General features: G+C 41.1%; 3 protein-coding genes across 5 annotated transcripts; 2 read left to right on the top strand and 1 right to left on the bottom strand.

The window, feature by feature from the left end:
* Window positions 1-641: 641 nt before the first annotated feature.
* On the top strand, window positions 642-5,311 carry LOC135666537 (phospholipid hydroperoxide glutathione peroxidase 1, chloroplastic-like). The gene is made up of 6 exons (XM_065178129.1): window positions 642-994; window positions 1,502-1,578; window positions 1,682-1,743; window positions 2,614-2,732; window positions 2,837-3,004; window positions 4,983-5,311. Exons 1-6 carry the CDS (start codon window positions 719-721, stop codon window positions 5,010-5,012), a joined length of 732 nt encoding a protein of 243 aa, XP_065034201.1. The 5' UTR covers window positions 642-718; the 3' UTR covers window positions 5,013-5,311.
* Window positions 5,312-5,445: 134 nt separating this feature from the next.
* On the top strand, window positions 5,446-10,567 carry LOC103991954 (uncharacterized). 3 transcript variants are annotated; one of them, XM_018828396.2, is made up of 4 exons: window positions 5,446-5,889; window positions 5,973-6,042; window positions 7,118-8,589; window positions 8,963-10,567. In XM_018828396.2, exons 3-4 carry the CDS (start codon window positions 7,168-7,170, stop codon window positions 8,984-8,986), a joined length of 1,446 nt encoding a protein of 481 aa, XP_018683941.2. In that variant the 5' UTR covers window positions 5,446-5,889; window positions 5,973-6,042; window positions 7,118-7,167; the 3' UTR covers window positions 8,987-10,567. The 3 variants fall into 3 exon arrangements, with proteins under 3 accessions (XP_018683941.2, XP_018683939.2, XP_065034200.1); XM_018828394.2 differs by having other exon boundaries at window positions 8,958-10,567; XM_065178128.1 differs by having other exon boundaries at window positions 7,107-8,589; window positions 8,958-10,567.
* Window positions 10,568-13,188: 2,621 nt separating this feature from the next.
* On the bottom strand, window positions 13,189-16,684 carry LOC135666535 (putative leucine-rich repeat receptor-like serine/threonine-protein kinase At2g24130). The gene is made up of 2 exons (XM_065178126.1): window positions 14,094-16,684; window positions 13,189-13,956 (listed from the first exon to the last, which is right to left on the bottom strand). Exons 1-2 carry the CDS (start codon window positions 16,627-16,629, stop codon window positions 13,553-13,555), a joined length of 2,940 nt encoding a protein of 979 aa, XP_065034198.1. The 5' UTR covers window positions 16,630-16,684; the 3' UTR covers window positions 13,189-13,552.
* Between the last annotated feature and the right edge of the window lie 2,021 nt (window positions 16,685-18,705).

The following is an 18,705-nucleotide window of genomic DNA, read 5'->3' as shown; positions in this document are numbered from 1 at the left end:
CTCATCTCGGTACTTCCCGATCCTTATCTCGTATCTCAGCCATTCCCTTCTCTGCGGGCCCCCACCTATCGGATCAGATGCGAGACGTTGATCGGTGACTGATTGGGGCTGATCGGGAGGAAAGCGACGGTTCAGATAGATTGAGAACAGAACGGGTCGGGAGACAACGTGTGTTTCTATCTCCCGGCGGTCGTGACCCGAATCGGGCTTTTACGTTACCTTCACACGAGTTCGCGGTCGCCACCCGTGAGGGCGGTGGCGAGAATCTCCCACGACTCCGGCCAGACGCGCGGCAGAACCTTATTGCGGATCCCAGTGGGTCCCCCTCGATAGCAATCGCGTATCCCGTTCCGCGGGATGAACACCTCCCGCGGAGCCAAGACGTGGCGGATCCCAGAACCCACGTGAAATGGACCCCACCTTTTTTCTAAACATTTCGGATGTGCCACGTTTGTGTCTGCTGCGATCAGGTGAGCCCCACGCTCCACGATTCGGATCGGCACTCGAGTTACGACAGGCTATTGTGTGTGGTCGGCCCGATGCGCGCCACGTGCGTGACTTTTGTACCTGCGCTGGAGCACACCTCCTCCTCCCCATCCACGGCGTCTCTCTTTATATCGGAACCCAAACCCCTCCGAAGCACGAAACGGTCTTTCTACTCTCCTCTCTCTCTCTCTCTCTCTCTGCTTTCGTCTCCGGAAGGCCCGACTTGGATTCAATGGCTTCCGCAGCTGCCGCATCCTCCGCCCTCTTCTACGCCAACCCTACGCTGCACGCCGGCTTCCAGGACAGGAGAGCGAAAACCCCCACGGCGGAGTTCCTCCATCTGTCTGCTAAGTTCTCGGACGGATTGCCCACGTCCGCCTTTCGGGTCCTCAAGCACCCCTCCCGGTTGCGTCAAAACCTTGGATCTGTGGGAAGACCAGGGAGGACTCCCGGTGTGGCCTATGCCACCGCTGCCACCGAGAAGAGAGTCCATGATTTCACCGTGAAGGTAGGAGTTCGATTCTTGTTTCACTTAATTTTCTGGTGTTTGCTTTTCCAGTTGTGTGTATGTAAACAAAAAAGGTTTTTGCTGTGCTCGAAAATGAATGTGTATAGGTATAATTGTCTTGAATATGTTTTGATTAAATTGCTTTATAATAGTAAACATAAGATGGTCCATTTGAATAGCTGAAAGCTTTGCTGATGTAAGCAAATAAGGATCACTGCGATCATGTATGCTTCAAAGAAACTAAAGATTTCATGAATAAGAGATGAGCTGAAGAATTTGACTTTTGCTCAGTAGTTATGCTGACAAAGAAGTTATATTTGCAAAGTAATTATGATTTTTTAATTCGTTATAGTGATTACATTAAAGCTAGCAAATATAAATACGAAGTTAGGAGGTCAAGCAGCCTTGTCAAAGATGATGTTAGATTGAGGTATATACAATTGTAGTCTCCTCTCTCCAACCTCCTTCCCCCGTATAATTTCTTGAAGAAGTATATATTTGGCGCAGGATATTGATGGCAAGGATGTTTCTCTCAACAAATTCAAAGGAAAGATTCTGTTGATCGTTAACGTTGCTTCAAGATGGTAAATTTTGTTTCTTCTGAATTGCTTGTACTTGGTATAACTTACAGTAAAATTTTAGTTTGTTGAATATGTTAATGATTGTGTATCTGGCTCTAATTTTTAGTGGATTGACATCATCAAATTACTCTGAGCTCTCTCACATTTACGAGAAGTACAAGACCCAAGGTATACTCGATTTGTAAAGTGAATAAGCTTTTTGGCATTTCTTTTCTTTCTTTCTTATATTTGTTACTTCTATTTTAGCTACCCTGTTTTAGTAACTCCTTTCAAGATGGTTATGAGGAAGATGATGATTATAACCAAACCAAATCATTGTAGTACAGAGAAACAGCATCATGTTTGTGAAATTTAATTGTGAAGCCCTAGCAAAGGTGATGGAAAATTACTTTGTTCCTATACATTAATTTATAAGTGTTATTTGGAACCTTAGTTAGGTTACTCCATTGTGACCTGCATATAGGGCTCAAATCAAGAAAGTGTTACGTCTTTGCATATAGTATACATTTGATTATCCATCCCAGCACCCATCGGAAACTTCCCATATTCAATAGGCATCATGTACCATAAATTCATCACATCTCATTTCCATACTATTTAACTGCAGACATGCGGAACTGTAATCCTAGCGATTTCTCTCCACCAATTGTGTGAACATTGAAAGATCATCTGCATGATAGTGGTTGTATCCCATATAATGCTAATGCTACATCCGGCAGTTTTCTGAATAGGATGTGGATAGTTTTGAGTATAATTTGTTCTCTCCTTTACAGAGATACATGCGCATAGCAACATTTGATATCAGTTGCTTCATTATATTACTCAAGCAACTCTAGAATTGATGGGAAGGATACGCCATAGGCATGAGAAAGTGTTTATGAACCTAGTAAATTTATTGTAATAATTCGGCAAGATTGTTCAGGAAGAGAATTGTATATGAACTATTTTTCAGCTGCAAACAGAGAATTGCTTGCTGTGGGATACTAGCTGTTGTTTCTTTGATTTTTCCCCCTCCTTTTTAACTGAATTTAAATGTAGGATTTGAGGTTTTGGCCTTCCCTTGCAATCAATTTGGGGGACAAGAACCTGGATCAAATTCAGAAATTAAACAGTTTGCCTGTACAAGGTTCAAAGCAGATTTTCCTATTTTTGATAAGGCATGCCATATAGCCCCCATATGTTTTATTCTCATTCTAAAAATGCAAAGGCATATATGCACATGTATATCAACTATATTTTCTAAGTGTTTTCTGCATGACAGGTTGATGTTAATGGACCAAATGCTGCACCAGTTTATCAGTTTCTCAAGTCTAGTGCTGGAGGATTTCTAGGGGATCTTATAAAGTGGAACTTTGAGAAGTTCTTGGTAGATAAGAATGGGAAAGTTGTGGAGAGATATCCACCAACAACTTCCCCTTTCCAGATCGAGGTGTGTGTGAAATAGACCATGGTGATTTCATTAGTTCTTGTGATTTTGTTGGTTAACATAAGTTATGATGACTTTTCATATATTACTTGATAGATCAAATAGGTTTGTGTACAGTGCATAACTAAACATAAAAACAGTGACAAACACTTAGAAATACCCAATTTCTAGTGAATCTGTTCTACAGATACTAGTCCTAAAAAATTCCTATCAAGATAAGATTCTGTGAATGCAACTTTTACTGTTGGCTACACAAATAAAGCTAATATGTGGATGCTCAATATTGTTTTACAGATTTAATTTCCTCTTTTGATACGTTTAGCAGTTTTTATTCTTTTGGTGCTCATTTAAGAAAATAAATCCATATTATGATGAGTTAGTTCTTAGCAAGGAATGTGGCTGATTGAAACCTTTTCTGTGAATGTCTAATATTAGTAATATTATTTAGTTCACTGGCGGTGTATTTTACCACTAGATCCTTTTCCATCTAATACCTTGAGTTAACTCCTTGCTTATTCACAGGTTACAAAAATATACAGTCTTATAGGCTCAGAATCTAGCTGTTTTGGGCATTATGAAGAGCCAAATGTGAAGCTGTTTTCACAAATTATAATCTCAAGTTGGCTATATAACTAATAAGATATTGAGTACCAGTTTCTTTCACTCCTTTTAGATTCTTACTCTGCATAACAGGGTGTTCCACTGATAGAACTTCTTTTTCATGCATATCCTAAATTCTGGTATATTAGTTTCATTCAATGATTTTAAAACTGAAAAGAAAGTGCAAAAAAGGAAAGAGAGAATGTTGTGTATGTACTGGAAACAAATCATTTCTCCTGTGACATGCTTTGGAATGATCGAAACTTCAGTACTGGTTTGTGTTTGACTTTGCAACTCAAGCTTAACGAATAAAGTTGGTTGCACCATGAAGGTCGGTAGTCAATCTGAAGAATGGTAGATGATTGAAAAATTAACTTGGGTGTGTGTTTCTTCTTTTGCAACTTAAGCTTTGGAAATTAATATGAGTAATGGTATTTAGATTGCACTTTCGTGATATAGTGAAAAAAAAGACTTAGATGAATTATTCTAGCTAGATCACAAGGATATAGGGATGTAAAATGTTGTACTTAATTTTCCTGCGATCTCCTGGGTGATGTTTTAGCTTAGGTATCACTTCAATTTTTTGTAAAAATGCTATTTGTCTTTCAATGCAATTTCCTTTTTTTTTTTTATAATTTCAATGCAAGTTGCTGATTTGAACTGAAATATCGGACCAGTTTATGGAACCAGTCTAGCATCCATCGTTGGATGGAAGTGCATGTGCATATCTATAGTTATTTTCCAGGACGAACATATTTCTATCATGGGGATTATTTTTTTTAATACCATTGTAGCATGTTATCTGCATATGCCAGTAAATTATATTTCAGTCTAATAGTTAAGAATCAATCCTTAACCACAAAAAGGCAGAGCACAGAATAAAGGCTCACCTATCTTAATTATTCTGTTTCTGGAGGTTTAGGATACCACCATAGAGACAAGCGATGGTTCCTTTGTGAAGACCACTTGTTTGCTTTTAACTCATTTAGATATACTATGTTGCTTCTGACTATTACAGGTGCTGGAGAATCCACTAAGGATTAACAAAAGGTTTACTCTGGGCACAAAACACAGATGTGTTTTTCCATTTGTGTTTGTTGGAACTAAGGTCGGCAATCCCAGAACATAGTCTGGGATAAAGATAGTTGTCTTAACTTTGAACTGTTGGAATTGTAAATTGAGTTATAATCTTCAACTTACGTTTGAACAGAGTCCTTCAAAACGAAAACTCATCATGAAATGATTTTGGAATGAAAATTATCATGTTATTGTCCCATTAAATTGCTCTCCTCTTTCTTTTTCTTGTCTCTTGTACTCTGTTATCTCTCTCTTTGTTTCTAATCAATAAGTTTGCATCTCATACAACTACTTTGTGTTGCAGAAGGATATCCAGAAACTCCTTGCAGCATAAGTACTTTTGAACCAGGACGAATGGGGATAGAACTTGAAGACAATCTTCTGTCTCATGTATTCAGTAGTAAACGTGCAGTTGTATGGATCCATGGATATGCCAACTTAGATGGTTTTGTAGATTATCTTCAGAAAGTTTTATTTATTATTTGATACAATTTCCACATAAATAGTAGTCAATGAAGTTTTATTTTAGATCACAGATGGCATTGTAAAGATCAATGATTTCTTGATAGCATTGTTGCAACAGTGTATAATTTTGTTTCCAGAGAAATAGGGAGAATAGTAATTTACTGCTTAGATTCCTGTTGGGCGAATGTCTGATCGATTCTGAATCATGCGACACCACATTGATGGTGCGACACAGTGCGTTTCGAATTGCGGGACCCACTCGCTCTAGAGGTGGTGCTACACAGTGGGTCCCGCAGACTCCAAGAGGGTAGGAGGACGCGTGGTGCCTGTCTGGGCCGGCACAGCCCCACTCGACGCCTAGCAACAGCCTCGGACACCCGCCATGATCGGAGTCGTCCCCTGCCACATTGCCCACCCCAACCCTCTCTCTCTCTCGGGCCAACGGCGTCCGCAACACCTATGGCTCAAGGGAGCGGACAAGGAACGGTCTCCCGTAGCGAACGGAGGAATAGGAGGAGGACATCCCACATCGGATTCCTCGGCGAGCTGGTAAACGCATCTTTTAGCAGGTACCAGTGAGCCCTTCGTTTGGCTTCGCCTCTTCTCCATAACATCTCTTCCCTGAGGAGGAGATGTGTTCAGAAGAAGAATGTGCCCGGAGAAGCGGAGGAGGTTCGTTTAGACATTGATAGATCAATGTTCTAGATGCAATTGCATGCCACGACTGATCATTTACAACTTTGAAGGTCTGTTGAATCGTTTTTTCTCTCGTTTGCTTGCTTATTTGTATGTGTAGAATTCTTATGGTTGTTGTTCTTGGATCTTACAGGAACCCAAGTAGGAGCAGACGGGTCCATAAGGTTCAGTGTCGAAGTTACTCCTCTGATTAGGGTGATCAGGTACATACGAGCCCTAGACGCAGTGTTTCTATCTATAGTTTCGTTATTAGCGTCACCCTTCAGGATTTTGAACTGGGAATCACAAAATGCATACAACATGTCTAGGTTTCTGTAGTTTGGCTTCCATATCAATTGTATTTTGCATTCCCCCACTTTTATTTGCTTCCAAATGATTATGCTTCTGCTTATGCTGGGGGTTTGATGTACAGATATCAAAAATCTCATATTAGCAGCCCCTAAACAAATGTGAGACCTTAGTCTTTGCTTGTTAAATGTTACTGTTGTTTAAACTAATTATATCCCAATTTATTAGATGAGAATAAAATTGGATTGGAAGGATATACAGAGATATATGTCATATCCATAAGGAGCTAAAGCAAGGGATAAGATTATAGTTTTTGGGATAATCATAATTCCCACATTAACTATATTCATGCATTTTATTATGGACTCTCAACACTTACCACATTAATAATCCTTGTTTTGGGAGTAAGGCCAAGTGGGTTCAGATTGTATTTATGACCATTGTAGTAGAGCTGACTTAAGATCAAAGGTGCTGGAAAGCTGGCAAATCCGCATTTGGTGGACATATGTGATACCTAAGTAGTCCCATATTGATGATTTACCATGGGGTGAGATGGCTGGCAGGAAAAGGTTGTATAGATTAATTACTATTGCTTGTTGTTCTAGTGAAGTAGAAGAAAACAGTTTTAGTCAACCGTAATGAATTTTGGTTATATTGAATTCGTAGTTGTCTGGTATTTTAATGCACATAATGATTTAAGTTTATAAGGCTATGCTCCAACTATTGCTAGTTGTTTTAACTATTGGTAGGTTATCTCATACGGTAGGATTTACAGCTTGTAGCTATCATCATAAAGAGTCGGTTGAGGATCATTTTCCAATAGTTGAAATGCAGATTCTGAAATTTTGACAATAAAATTAGTCATGTTCTTCCCATGCACATCGTGGAATATTGACACTTGACATTCGGAAGTTCTAATTTTTTGATAAATCCATTATTTTGTATTTAAAAAAAATGAACAAAATCACTCATGATGCAGACCCAATGCAGGTTCAGAGGAATTGACAAATTTGTAGGACACATTATATCCTATTGATTATATGGCTGAAAGGGAGATTGCAGTTACAAAGGAAGCGCTTCACCAATATATCATCATAAGAAAACTTCATATGGAGCTAGAGGAGGAAAGAGAAGCTTCAGCAACTGCAGCAAATGAAGCTTTATCCGTGATTCTGAGACTTCAGAGAGAAAAGGCAGCAGAGAAGATGGAAGCATGCCAGTACAGGAGAATTGCAGAGGAAAAAATGCATCATGCAGAGCAATCCTTGATTATTCTAGAGGAAGAAATGCAACAGAAGGAATTTGAGATTTTAATCCTTAAGCACCAAATTAAGTTATATAAGACCAAGTTATTGAGTAATGGTATTGGTGATCTTGGATCTGGAAATGTTGTAACAAGTGAAGATGGTGCTTTAGTGGACAAAACCGGTCTTCATGGCTATATTAGCAGGAACATCTCTTTGCCTCCTTTAAGAGTGGTTAAGTTGTGTAGTGAGACTGGTGGCAATGAGAATAGTCTCCTAGCATTTTCAGAGCAAACAAAATTGAAAAGGATTGGTGACTACACGGACCAGCTTGGTGACAAGAATAGGGAAACACCAAACTTGTTTCGGGAATCTGCAACGGATGATTATAATTCTGAAGAAGTAGATGGAGAAGTGAAATATGAATCAAGTCCACGAAGAAATGGGTGTCAAACAACATCAAGTAACAGCCCACGCAGTTCAGGAAAAGAGTTTTCATCTTGTTCGCAGGATTCAACTCTGACTGGTGACGCATTGTGCCATTCAAATTGTGGAACTAAGATCTGTCTGGATGCTGAAGGTGCTTCAAGTTTGCATTCGCAAGCTGTAAAACAAGTGGATACCATGGAGTCTGTTGGGGATAGCATTTCACATGATCAAATTGAATCAAGGAGAAATGCAAATCATTTGGCATGTGTCCATGACATATTTGAAGTCCCAGAAAGTGACAAATATCATACCAGTAGAGAACCTAACAAGCATTTCTTGGAAGAGTCTATAAAAGAGTCTAAAACTTCTGTTGGCACTGAAGATTTAGTGTCTCAAGATACAGTAGAATCCCCTTCCCGAGACAATGATTGGCTAGACAGGGTAGTCACACATTCAGACCATAGTAGTGGAATTTCTACACCAACAAGCCAACCTGACAAGTTGTCTGCACCCACAAAAGGTGAAATGTTGAATTATAATTCGGTTCTCGTGGATTCTATAAATAGAACCTGTATCATGCGGAATGATTTTGAACATATAAAATTCCAACTGCAGCAGATTGAATATGAAAAGATTATGAAAATGGAAGATTCTGAAAGGAGCAACGAACAGTTAAAGTTGTTGAGGGACATTTATGACAAGCTGAACACTATAGAATGTCACCTGCAAAGTTCCAGGTCCAAGAAGTGCCTTCAGCACAATGAGTCCCAGTTGATCTCTGTTATTGAGGTAAGCTCTTGCTGCTATTTGTAATAATTAATGTTGATAGAAGTGTCATAGTGGAAGGTGCATAGAGATGTCCCATCCTAGCCATTAGATAACAATTTGCCACCTTTCCTGTCACATGCCATTAAAGTTGCATCCCAAATAATATGCTTAATGTTTATGAAAGAGGACCAATGCTATTCTTTATTCTGCAATATACATGAGATTTTTTTTTTTTTTTACTTACTGGTTGAAACTCCCTGATTACTTGTATACTTTGCTGAGGTAAACCACTCATTATATACTAATCATCATTTATCTTGCAACATCAGTTCAGAATGGCATAATCTAATGGTTGTTGAGAATGATTTTGTTGTTTTATGTTTCTGAAGAACAGGCGTTCCTATCATTCACAATTTAGTTATGTTGAGCTGGTGGTCATTCTGGGAATGTTCATTCTTCCAACCAGAGATTAGTTCATATATGATGCAACCATCCTGACTACATGGTTATAGAGGGTGCTGTTGTTCGTCCCCCTCCCCCCCCCCCCTCATTCATGGAAAGGATGAGAATTTAGGGTGGCTCATATTTTTTTTCTCTTTCTTATGTATTATTAATATAGTTTGGAGCCTGGAGTGCAAATTATATTGGAAAGATATATTCTACATCAAATACAGATATCACAAGAAGTTTATAATTGCTGTTCGGTTGATAAGTCTGCTAGATTTAGTCTGGTGACTGTTGTTTTTGCTTGACTAGCTATATCACTGTTTAAATTCATCTGATTCTCCCTCAACTGTTCACTACATTACTAATTTCACCTTTTGAGAGGTTTTTCTAATATGAAGTAGGGGTAAACGTGAGGGAAGAAGATCGACATTAGGTTCTCAACGTCCAGTTGGGCAGACAACATAAATGTGAGGGAAGAAGCATTCGTGAAAAGGTAAACACATCATAAAAAATATTGGGCAGAAAAAGTAAAGAGTCACCACACTTGAGTTCTTAATGTCTGTCGACATTTTTAGAGTGACTCAATAGCAATCAAATGTAATGGATTTAAATGGTACCTTCTTACATGAAGTATGGAAATATAATGTCTATAAAATTTCTTGTTTCATTTTGGGTGAAAAAGAGGTGTTGTCTTATTCATTCGTGAGTTAGAAAATATAGATAATGAACATTCATGGTAAGAATAGAGAACACCTACAAGTTGAAGTTTCAGGAGAAAGAAAGAACACAAAATTAGAGAAAACATTCTTGCAGCAACTAAAACACAAGCTTCTTATATATTTCCTATCAATGGAAACAATAGCAAGCAGACTTAACTTCTTCTATATTACTTATCAATGGCAACAATAGCTCCAATGTTGACTACTGTTAAATTGCTAAGAGATGAATGTGAACATGACAAGGCTTAGGAATTGCAGGAGAGATGAGATCCTCCAAATGGAAAGAATGGAAGAACAAATCTAAGAAAGAGAGAGAGAGAGAGAGAGGAGACTCTTCATTTGTCATATATGTTCATGGCTCATGTAGAGAAACACTGTAGCAAATAGCAGGTAGGTTGCACCTTGAGACCTGAACATTAAGCATAATATCTGCACCTAAGTGTAGTCATGTCACCTTCAACAATTCCAAGTTGCATCCAGATCATTCTTCTCTCGTTCATTTGTTTCTATCTAGTCTTCAGAATGCAGACATCCGGTCACAGCTGATCTCACGATTAGCAACAGCACATACTGCCCCCTGAGGTTTGTATCCCACTTCATGTGGTAATATTTATCCCACGTCTTCCCTTGCTTGTAGTACTTGTCAGGTGCTGATCCCACCATTGTTCTGTGAGCAGAGACTTCACCTTTTCAGCTCTCAGTCCATCAAGAAAAAGAAGGCACAGAAGTGTACGGGGCCATCTTTCTTTAGTTCTCCACTACCGGATGGAATTTGTCACCTTCCTGAATTGCTCGAACTTGTAATGGATAAAGCAATTGTAGTGCTCCATCTCTTTCTTCCGTCCAGCTTTATTTGTTGATAATATATGGATGGGATATATACTTTCAAGGTAAAAGGAACTGCATTTTATCCTATTATGATTGGATTATGAACATGCTTAGTGGTGGAATTATGATGGAATATCCTTGAGCTGAGCATTAAATGTGTATATGCTTTTCTGCAATTGGTGTTGGAGATTCTTGATTGCAATGTTTGTTTACATTTTGGCTATCTGATTGTGGTAGAGTTCCATTGCACTTTACTACTTGTCTCAGTGGAGTTCATAGTGTTGATCCTCTTTAGTAATGGGCATTGATTAAATGACAGAAGGTTAACATGATGATTAGATGGACCTTTTAGAAGTGCCATTCTATCTCTGCACTACTCTGGCCAAATTGTTTGCTGGTTATCATGATGATTGGATTGTGCTTCTCATAAAGTAAGTTTGGGTGTTGGACACAGTCCATCCACGAGCACCAAAAGAGGAGTGTATTACAAACAAATATACTTGGGAAGTGAACAGATATTTGAACAGGGATGCATACCTGATTGTATGCATCCAATAGAACCAGGAAGTGTGTTAGCAGTAGAATTCCCCATGTCCTCACTGCTTGTGAGTTGTGAGAAGTGGGCAGCTTTGAGATATGACAAAAGTGTTGGAGGAGGAGGAAGAGGACAAAGATGGGCTTGACTGACATGCATGAAAGATATCAGCCTTACATGTAGAGGATGGTAAAAGAGGCCTAGTTTGTAACTTTGAATATGATATGTTTGTTGTACCTTCATCATCTCTTCACTTCATCAGTACTGCAGATAGATAGTTTCTCTCTAGAGAAGGATTATGTAGAAGATGTAAATCAAAAGAAGTCACTGAATGGAAGATGTAGATGAATTATAAGGGAAAATGGTTGCCAAAGAGGGTGACTGGCTGTGTGATTGTGGAGAGAGATTCTGTTCTTTGTGGATTTAACTTTAGGTGGTAGTTCAACCAAGACAGTGCAGCCATATAGGAACTTAGTGTTGAGAGAGTTGGATGAGAATAATGTGTTTCTCAAAAATATTATAGCAGTTTGCTGGCTTTTGGAAGAATTGATGCTTGAGGTAATTATCAACATAAAATACTTTGATGAGCTCAATAGAGTGACTCATACCACAAACTTCATGACATATAGAATGATGCAGATTTCTTGGACTCAAAAGAGTGCGATGGCCAATAGCTGTGGAAGTTGTTGATGCAGTTCTTCAAGAATTCCAAGAAGAAATGCTGAAGTGATAATTTATGTTGTCCCATGTCTCCATCATTGAAAATCTACTAGTGTATCTTCTCACTTTACTTTCTAGTTAAAGAATTAAGTTCAAAGTGAGTGATAGTGTTATCTAAAGGGTTGTGATCAAGTAGATCACTTTTTAGAGACGGATACGAGATTTGTCAGTGATTAAAATCATCACTCCCCTAAAGCTGAAGCTTTTCAGATGCAAGTATGCCTAGTGAAGTACCTGCTGAGACCAGTATCTCTAGGAGAGTCTGTTGGCCACCACATTGCATTTAGGTTGCCTTGCATATAGGCTATTATCTGAGTGTAAAGTTCAATGACACTGTGATTGCTTTCTATTGGTCAAGGCAAGATTGAAATAGCAATCTGGTGCTATGGACATCAGGATTCCTATTATATTCTTCTTTTTGGATCTTTGAATAGCTTAATCATCAGTTCATTTGAACCTTTTAACAATGGTCTGATATATGTTTATAGCTTTTGACATTGGTATAATGGCTTAAGTTTATTGCAAACAAAAAGTTGTAGACACTAAACTGTTAAACCTTCATCTGGGATAGATGCTACATCAAGTCCAAAGAACTGAATTGAGGCTGACACAAATGGGATTAACTCTAAATTCATGTAGTTGCATTCATATTACAGAAGAATGAAATCAAATTGGATCATATTCATGTAAATTTCTAACTACATGTTGCTTCTCATAAAAGATAATATTGTAGGCTAATCATCCATATTTTCTCTGCTCAAACACAAAGAAAAGACCTCTATGTTGTTTTTGGTTCTTCTCTTTGATCATTTCCTGAAGAGAGGTTTGCCACTTTGCCCAGTTGTTACATAGTTCATTGAGAAGAATCATTTCCATGGTCATCAGAAATAAGTTCTATCATTTGACATTTAAGATTGGATGTCATCTCACTCTAGCAAGGAATCAGGAGCTTAAAATTGGCTCTAATTATTTTGCATGCAGAATAAGAAAGAGAGGATTTGACTAAGTCAATTATCACTGCAGTTACTCAAGTCTGTGACTGTCTCTCATTAATTAGGATCATGCTTACAGACCAAACTATGGTGAAAGTTCATTCCTCTGACTTCATTCAAGCTAATTTTATGCTTTGTTTTCAATGCAGAAGACTAATAATTGCTTTACTGTACAACTGACTCTGATCACTAACCAGTGTTAAAGAACCATTTATAAAAGCTTAATGATACCTGCAGAAGACTAAAAATTTCTTTCCTGAACAACTGACTCTGATTACTAAGCAGTGTTAAAAGAACCATACAAAAAGCTTAATGATACATGCAAGAAAGTTTACCATAGCGCAAAAGCTTATCCATTTACATTTGACCAGCAAACATATAAAGAAAGCTCTGTGTTGAGAGCCATAAAGAACACTGACATTACCAGTAGTACTTCACCAAGAAGACATGCACAAACAAGAAACAACACTATAGGATGTTATTTGAAGGTGGCCAGCTTTATAAAACAGTGGCTACATACAATGTTCCATGACTGGTGTTTCAGAACACCTGAGTGCTCGCCAAACTACGGACTCTCTGTCCATAGTTTATATTTGAGGCCACTGACGGTGCTTACCAAACTCCAAAGTGTATTATTCTTTGAGGATGGATGGATGGATGAGCAACTATTTTAATGCTGCAGCCACCATTCACAGGTCTCTATGGTGATCAAGTGCTGCCTGCCTTTACCATATTTAATGGCGTCAGAAAGATGAGTTGGGCGTCGAACAGCATCCGGTGTCATCCTCAACGCCGTGTCGGGCGAGATCTTGTTTCAGAAGACAGATCTCGTGGGCGACATCGATCATGGTCGGCCTCATCGACGGAGATAACTGAGTGCAAACGATCCCCAGCTCTATCAGCTCTGCCATCACGTCTCTCGGCAGCTTCTTGTGGTCGGCTGAGGTAGAGCGGTACTGCCCCAACGGTGCCCGTGATGTGATGACCTCTATGTTACGTGGGTAGTGACCCTTCACCCAGTCATGCAGGGTGAGTCCCTCGTGAAAGATCACGTCCGTAGGCCTCTTCCCTGTGATCATCTCTAGAAGTAGAACCCCGAAACTGTAGACATCGCCCTGTGTCGAAGGGTGCCCTCCCAACCCATATTCTACGTTCAAGAGAACACAGTCAAACATCTAAGAGAGAGAGAGAGAGAGAGAGAGAGAGAGAGAGAGAGAGAGTGAGAGAGAGAGAGAGAGAGAGAGAGAGTGAGAGTGAGAGAGAGGTATACTTAATACTACGTACCTGGTGCAATATATCCAACCGAGCCTTGCAGTAGTCCGGTGATAGAATGAAACCCAGATGATTCGGGGTCGTCGTTGCAGTCTTCGTTAACGCCGCTCACCAGTTTTGAGATCCCGAAATCTGATACCAGTGCTGTCATGTCTTCATCCAAAAGAACGTTGCTGGGTTTAAGATCGCAATGTATGACCCTAAAAGGAGCATAGTGATGTAGATAGGCCATTCCTTCAGCTACATCACTCAAGATGCTTATCACCTGAATCAGGGTTAGACCAGGAGTCGATTCAATGGGAGGATTCAAGTACTTCTCGAGGCTCCCATTGGGCATCAACGGAAGAACGAGAGCCTTGAAATCAGGTTTGCTGCAAGCTGTTATCACTCTGATTAGGTTCCTGTGCCTGGTCCTCTTCAGCACCTGGCACTCCCTCTTGAAGCTCCCTGATATCTCTACGCCACACTTTGGATCCAATACTTTCACTGCGATCCTCGTTTCATCTGGCAGAGTACCCTTGTACACATGTCCGAATCTGCCGCCGCCCACCAAGTTCGACTCTGCGAAACCCTCGGTGGCTTCGACGAGTTGCCGGTAGGAGATCCTTGGGTGGTGCTGCTTCTGTTCTTCCGCAGCGATCAGCGACTGGCGATGAGATGTCCGGTGTGAACACCAACACGTTCTTGATTTCCTGACCAGTGAATAAGCGAGGAGGCAGATGATGCAAGTGGTGCCGATCACGGTGAGAAGTATCGGCAAGGCAATGGACCAGCGAGCTGGCTTCGTTCCGCATGAGGGCATGCCGACAATAGACCCACACAGACCTGGATTGCCTTGGAAGGAGTCTGCGGTAAGCGAAGCAAATAGACCTTCGGTTGGTATAGCTCCGGAGAAGTTGTTGAAGGAGATGTTGAAGTGTTTCAACGAGGCAGATGCTTGCAGTGAGTCGGGCATGGTGCCTGACAACCGGTTGGAGGAGAGATCGAGCACTTGGAGATAAGGCAAAGCTCCCACAGAACTCGGGAGTGTGTCTTGCAACGCATTCCCGGAGAGGTTGAGATACTCGAGCGCGACGCAGCTGCCGAGCTGAGAAGGGATTGCTCCGGAGAAGTTGTTGGACGACAAGTCCAGAGCCAATATCATGTCCATTTTACTGAGCTCCATTGGAAGCGGACCCTCCAAGAGATTGGAAGACACGTTCAGATACAACTTCAAGCTGCTCAGCGCCGCGACATCACTCGGAATCCTCCCTGTCAATCGATTATACGAAAGATCCAGTATCTCCAGATTTATACAGTTGCCAAGGCTCGCCGGGATTCTGCCGGAGAGGTGGTTTTTGTGAAGCATCAGCCTTCGTAGCTGCGACAGATCGGACAGGCTGTCAGGAACCGAACCTGTAAGCCTATTTGCTGATATGTCAAGAAGACCCAAGCGCGGGATTCCTCCAAGAGATGGTGGGATGTCACCAGAGAGCAAGTTGTTGGACAAGTACACTCTCTCTAGCTTCCTCAACCGAGATAAGTCCGGCGGTATGGAACCATTCAAGTAGTTGTAGGACAGGTTCAAGTAGGTCAAGTTGACTAGATTCGATATGTTGGGAGGGATTGGACCGGAGATGGCGTTATCATCGAGGTGAAGTTGAAGGAGATTGATTGAGATATCACCAATGAGCGGTGGTATGTGGCCTCGAAGATTGTTTCCGGCGAGCTCAAGCTCCTGTAAGTGGGAGCAGTTCCTCAAGGAAGCAAAGAAGGGAGTGAGGTCAGTGGTGGTGTCATGGCTTGACAGGTTATTGTATGACAGATACAGGAACTGGAGGAACGGCATCTTATCGAAAATGGTAGATGGCAGCGCTCCACTCAGGTAATTAGACTCGAAGTCGATCCATGCAAGCATGGAAGAGTTGGATAAGGCGGTCGGGATCGGTCCCTCGAAGTTGTTGGACCACAGGAGGAGGAATCTCAGGTCGGGGAGCCGGCATTCATTGGCCAGAGGGATTTTCCCGGAGAGAGAGTTGTTCGAGAGATCCACGTACTGCAACGAGGTGCAGTTGCAGAAGAGGGTCCTCGGCGAGCGGCCGGAGAGCCGGTTGCTGTCCAAGTCGAGGTATATCAACTGGCGGAGGAACCCAAGCTCGACGGGAATGGACCCGACGAGGAAGTTCTTCGACAGGCTCAACTGCTGCAGGCGAGAGATGCATCCGATCTCCGGTGGAATGGTCCCGGAAAGGGAATTCCCCGAGAGGTCGAGCACCACGAGGAACGAGAGGTTGCCGATCGCCGGCGAGATGACCCCGCGGAGGCCCCTTCCGCTGAGGTCCAGTTGCACCACGCGCTTCTTGAGGCGGTGGCACGTGACGCCGGTCCAGTTGCACGCGTCGGAGCCGAGGGAGACCCAGCCTGCAAGCGCGCCGCTGGGGTCGGACGAGATGGCGGAGGCGAAGGAGAGGAGGGCGGCGCGGTCCCTGGAGGCGCCTTGGAGGGGGGCGGCGGCGCTTGCCATGGCAAAGGCTGACAAGACGAGGGATAGAAAGAGGAGCGTGGCCATGGTGGTGGGAGAAATGGATGGTGTGAGAGCTATGTTTGCTACACCGCCAGGGTTTTAAAACGAGACCTCGAAAGGCAGGCGTGAGGGTGGCTGCCTAATCGCCGTTGACTGCCGCCGTTAAATTTTCTTGTGCCAAGGCGTTTGACTTCAAGCGGAGGGGTCGGGGGTTCCAGCTTCGAAACACTTGTCATACATCGGTTATAGTTTCCCTGTTAATTTACGTGTCATTTGATTGCATAATTACGTGGGTCCCATGTATATTCCTCTACCACGAGCGCGGTAGTGTGTTGGGTAAATTCGAACGTGCCGAGAAATAATCGCCCAGCGTGTGAACTGTTAAACACATAAGGTGGCGTAGAGGCTAATGATGGAGATTAAGAAAGCAACTCTCTACCCGTCCGGCTTACCTCTGAAACTACGAGTCCGGTCACCGGAGAATACGATGGCCCCGCAGGCGGGTCCCACACGGGCTTCGACGCTGCTGCGACAGACGGGTCCGTCGTAAGTGGGCGGAGAAACAATCCACGGAATCGACCTATGCCTAATGGTGGATTACAGGGGGATTTGTATACGTAGTAGTGAGGGTTGGTGAGGGGGAGTATTTAAACTCGGGGATGACGTGGAACTTTCCTTGGGCTTACCGTGTTGGCGATCTGCGTCGGATGTCACGTGAGTTGAAAAGTCACCCGACTTCAACGGCTGGCGTTCACATTTCACATGGAAAGTCAACCCATCCGGGCAATGTAAACTTATCTCCTTTCTCTCTTCCTCATCCGATGAACTCATTAAACAACGATAAAGAGATGAGGCGTGATCGAGTTTATACTTCATTAATCTTAAAGCGACTGCATCATCTCACGCACAATGGCATTTTACCTAAATCTCAAAGGGCACGTGTCGTCTGTCGACAACCTGCATGTCTCAATGGGATCCAAGGCAAAATCCATTTGCTTTTAATTGCCGTGTGGAGTCGATAAGCAATGTGGTGATCTCAGGGAATAGTCCTTTGGCTGCGGAGAAATCAGTTCCTACTCCCATTACGGTACGGTTCATTTCCACTCTATCAACGTATGTGAAGTCTTGGCAACGACAGAAACCTTTATTTACGATGGTGCTTTTAGATTTGTGCAACCATACCACATTTATCTCATGGTCTCTTATAGTAACTTGCTTACAAACAATCAAATGCTCACAAATGGACTAGTTTATAGATGGCTTATTTATAGGCCATCAATATTTTTGCATGATACAATAATAATAACATCTCATGCTCCTTTAGGCTTGAACGGTGAGAGTTTATAATTAAAATCTAATTAAATTTTAAGTAAGAGTTTAAGTTGGAGTAAGAGTCATTATTTCATTAAGATTACCACTTTATGGATTAGATCTATAAATGGATTGTGTCCTATTCACCACATCCCAAGTCAAGAAAGAGATAGAGCGCAAATATAAAAAAGCGAGGCTGAGATACTGCTTATGTTTCTCTTTTAATCTCTTTTCTCTCTTCTATCGTCTCAAATCTTAATTTCTATCCAATTTCTTTCTCCCAACAATTGCCAAGTGGCACTCGTTTCACAAGCTATGTTTTAACTAATGAGAAGCACGATAGTTTATTGTTATCTTATTCTCACAATATTATTTATTTTGAACATGACAATTCTTCACAGTGTAAGGTTGAACAAGTATATTTTTTTATTCTTTAATTTAAAAATAAATTACTTGGAGGATAAGTGCTTAAGTTTAAAAATACTTGATGTGGTGTCCCCCAAAACAGAAAAAAAAAACACCGAGTGTTTTATATTTTTTAATAATTTTTTAAAAAATTATTTTTTAAAATTATTTTTTTGACTATATAAGGTGAAAACTAATTCGAATCCAATTGGGTCTTTTCTCCAAGTTAGTCTCAAGCTAAACTTTATCAATTCAAGTTAATCTAAACTTTATCTCTAAGTTAATCTCTATAGAAAAATGTATTGTGCTATTTTTATAGATATCATATGACCTTTACCATCCAAGCTGAGGCGTTCTCGATAAGATGATGAAAAGGATGAAAAAGTTAGTTGATTTAGAGTAATT

The sequence above is a fragment of the Musa acuminata genome, unplaced genomic scaffold (genome assembly GCF_036884655.1).
Source record: "Musa acuminata AAA Group cultivar baxijiao unplaced genomic scaffold, Cavendish_Baxijiao_AAA HiC_scaffold_1107, whole genome shotgun sequence".
Lineage (NCBI taxonomy): Eukaryota > Viridiplantae > Streptophyta > Magnoliopsida > Zingiberales > Musaceae > Musa > Musa acuminata.
Note: the sequence above shows the minus strand (reverse complement) of the source record. Positions and strands in the feature narration are given on the sequence as shown.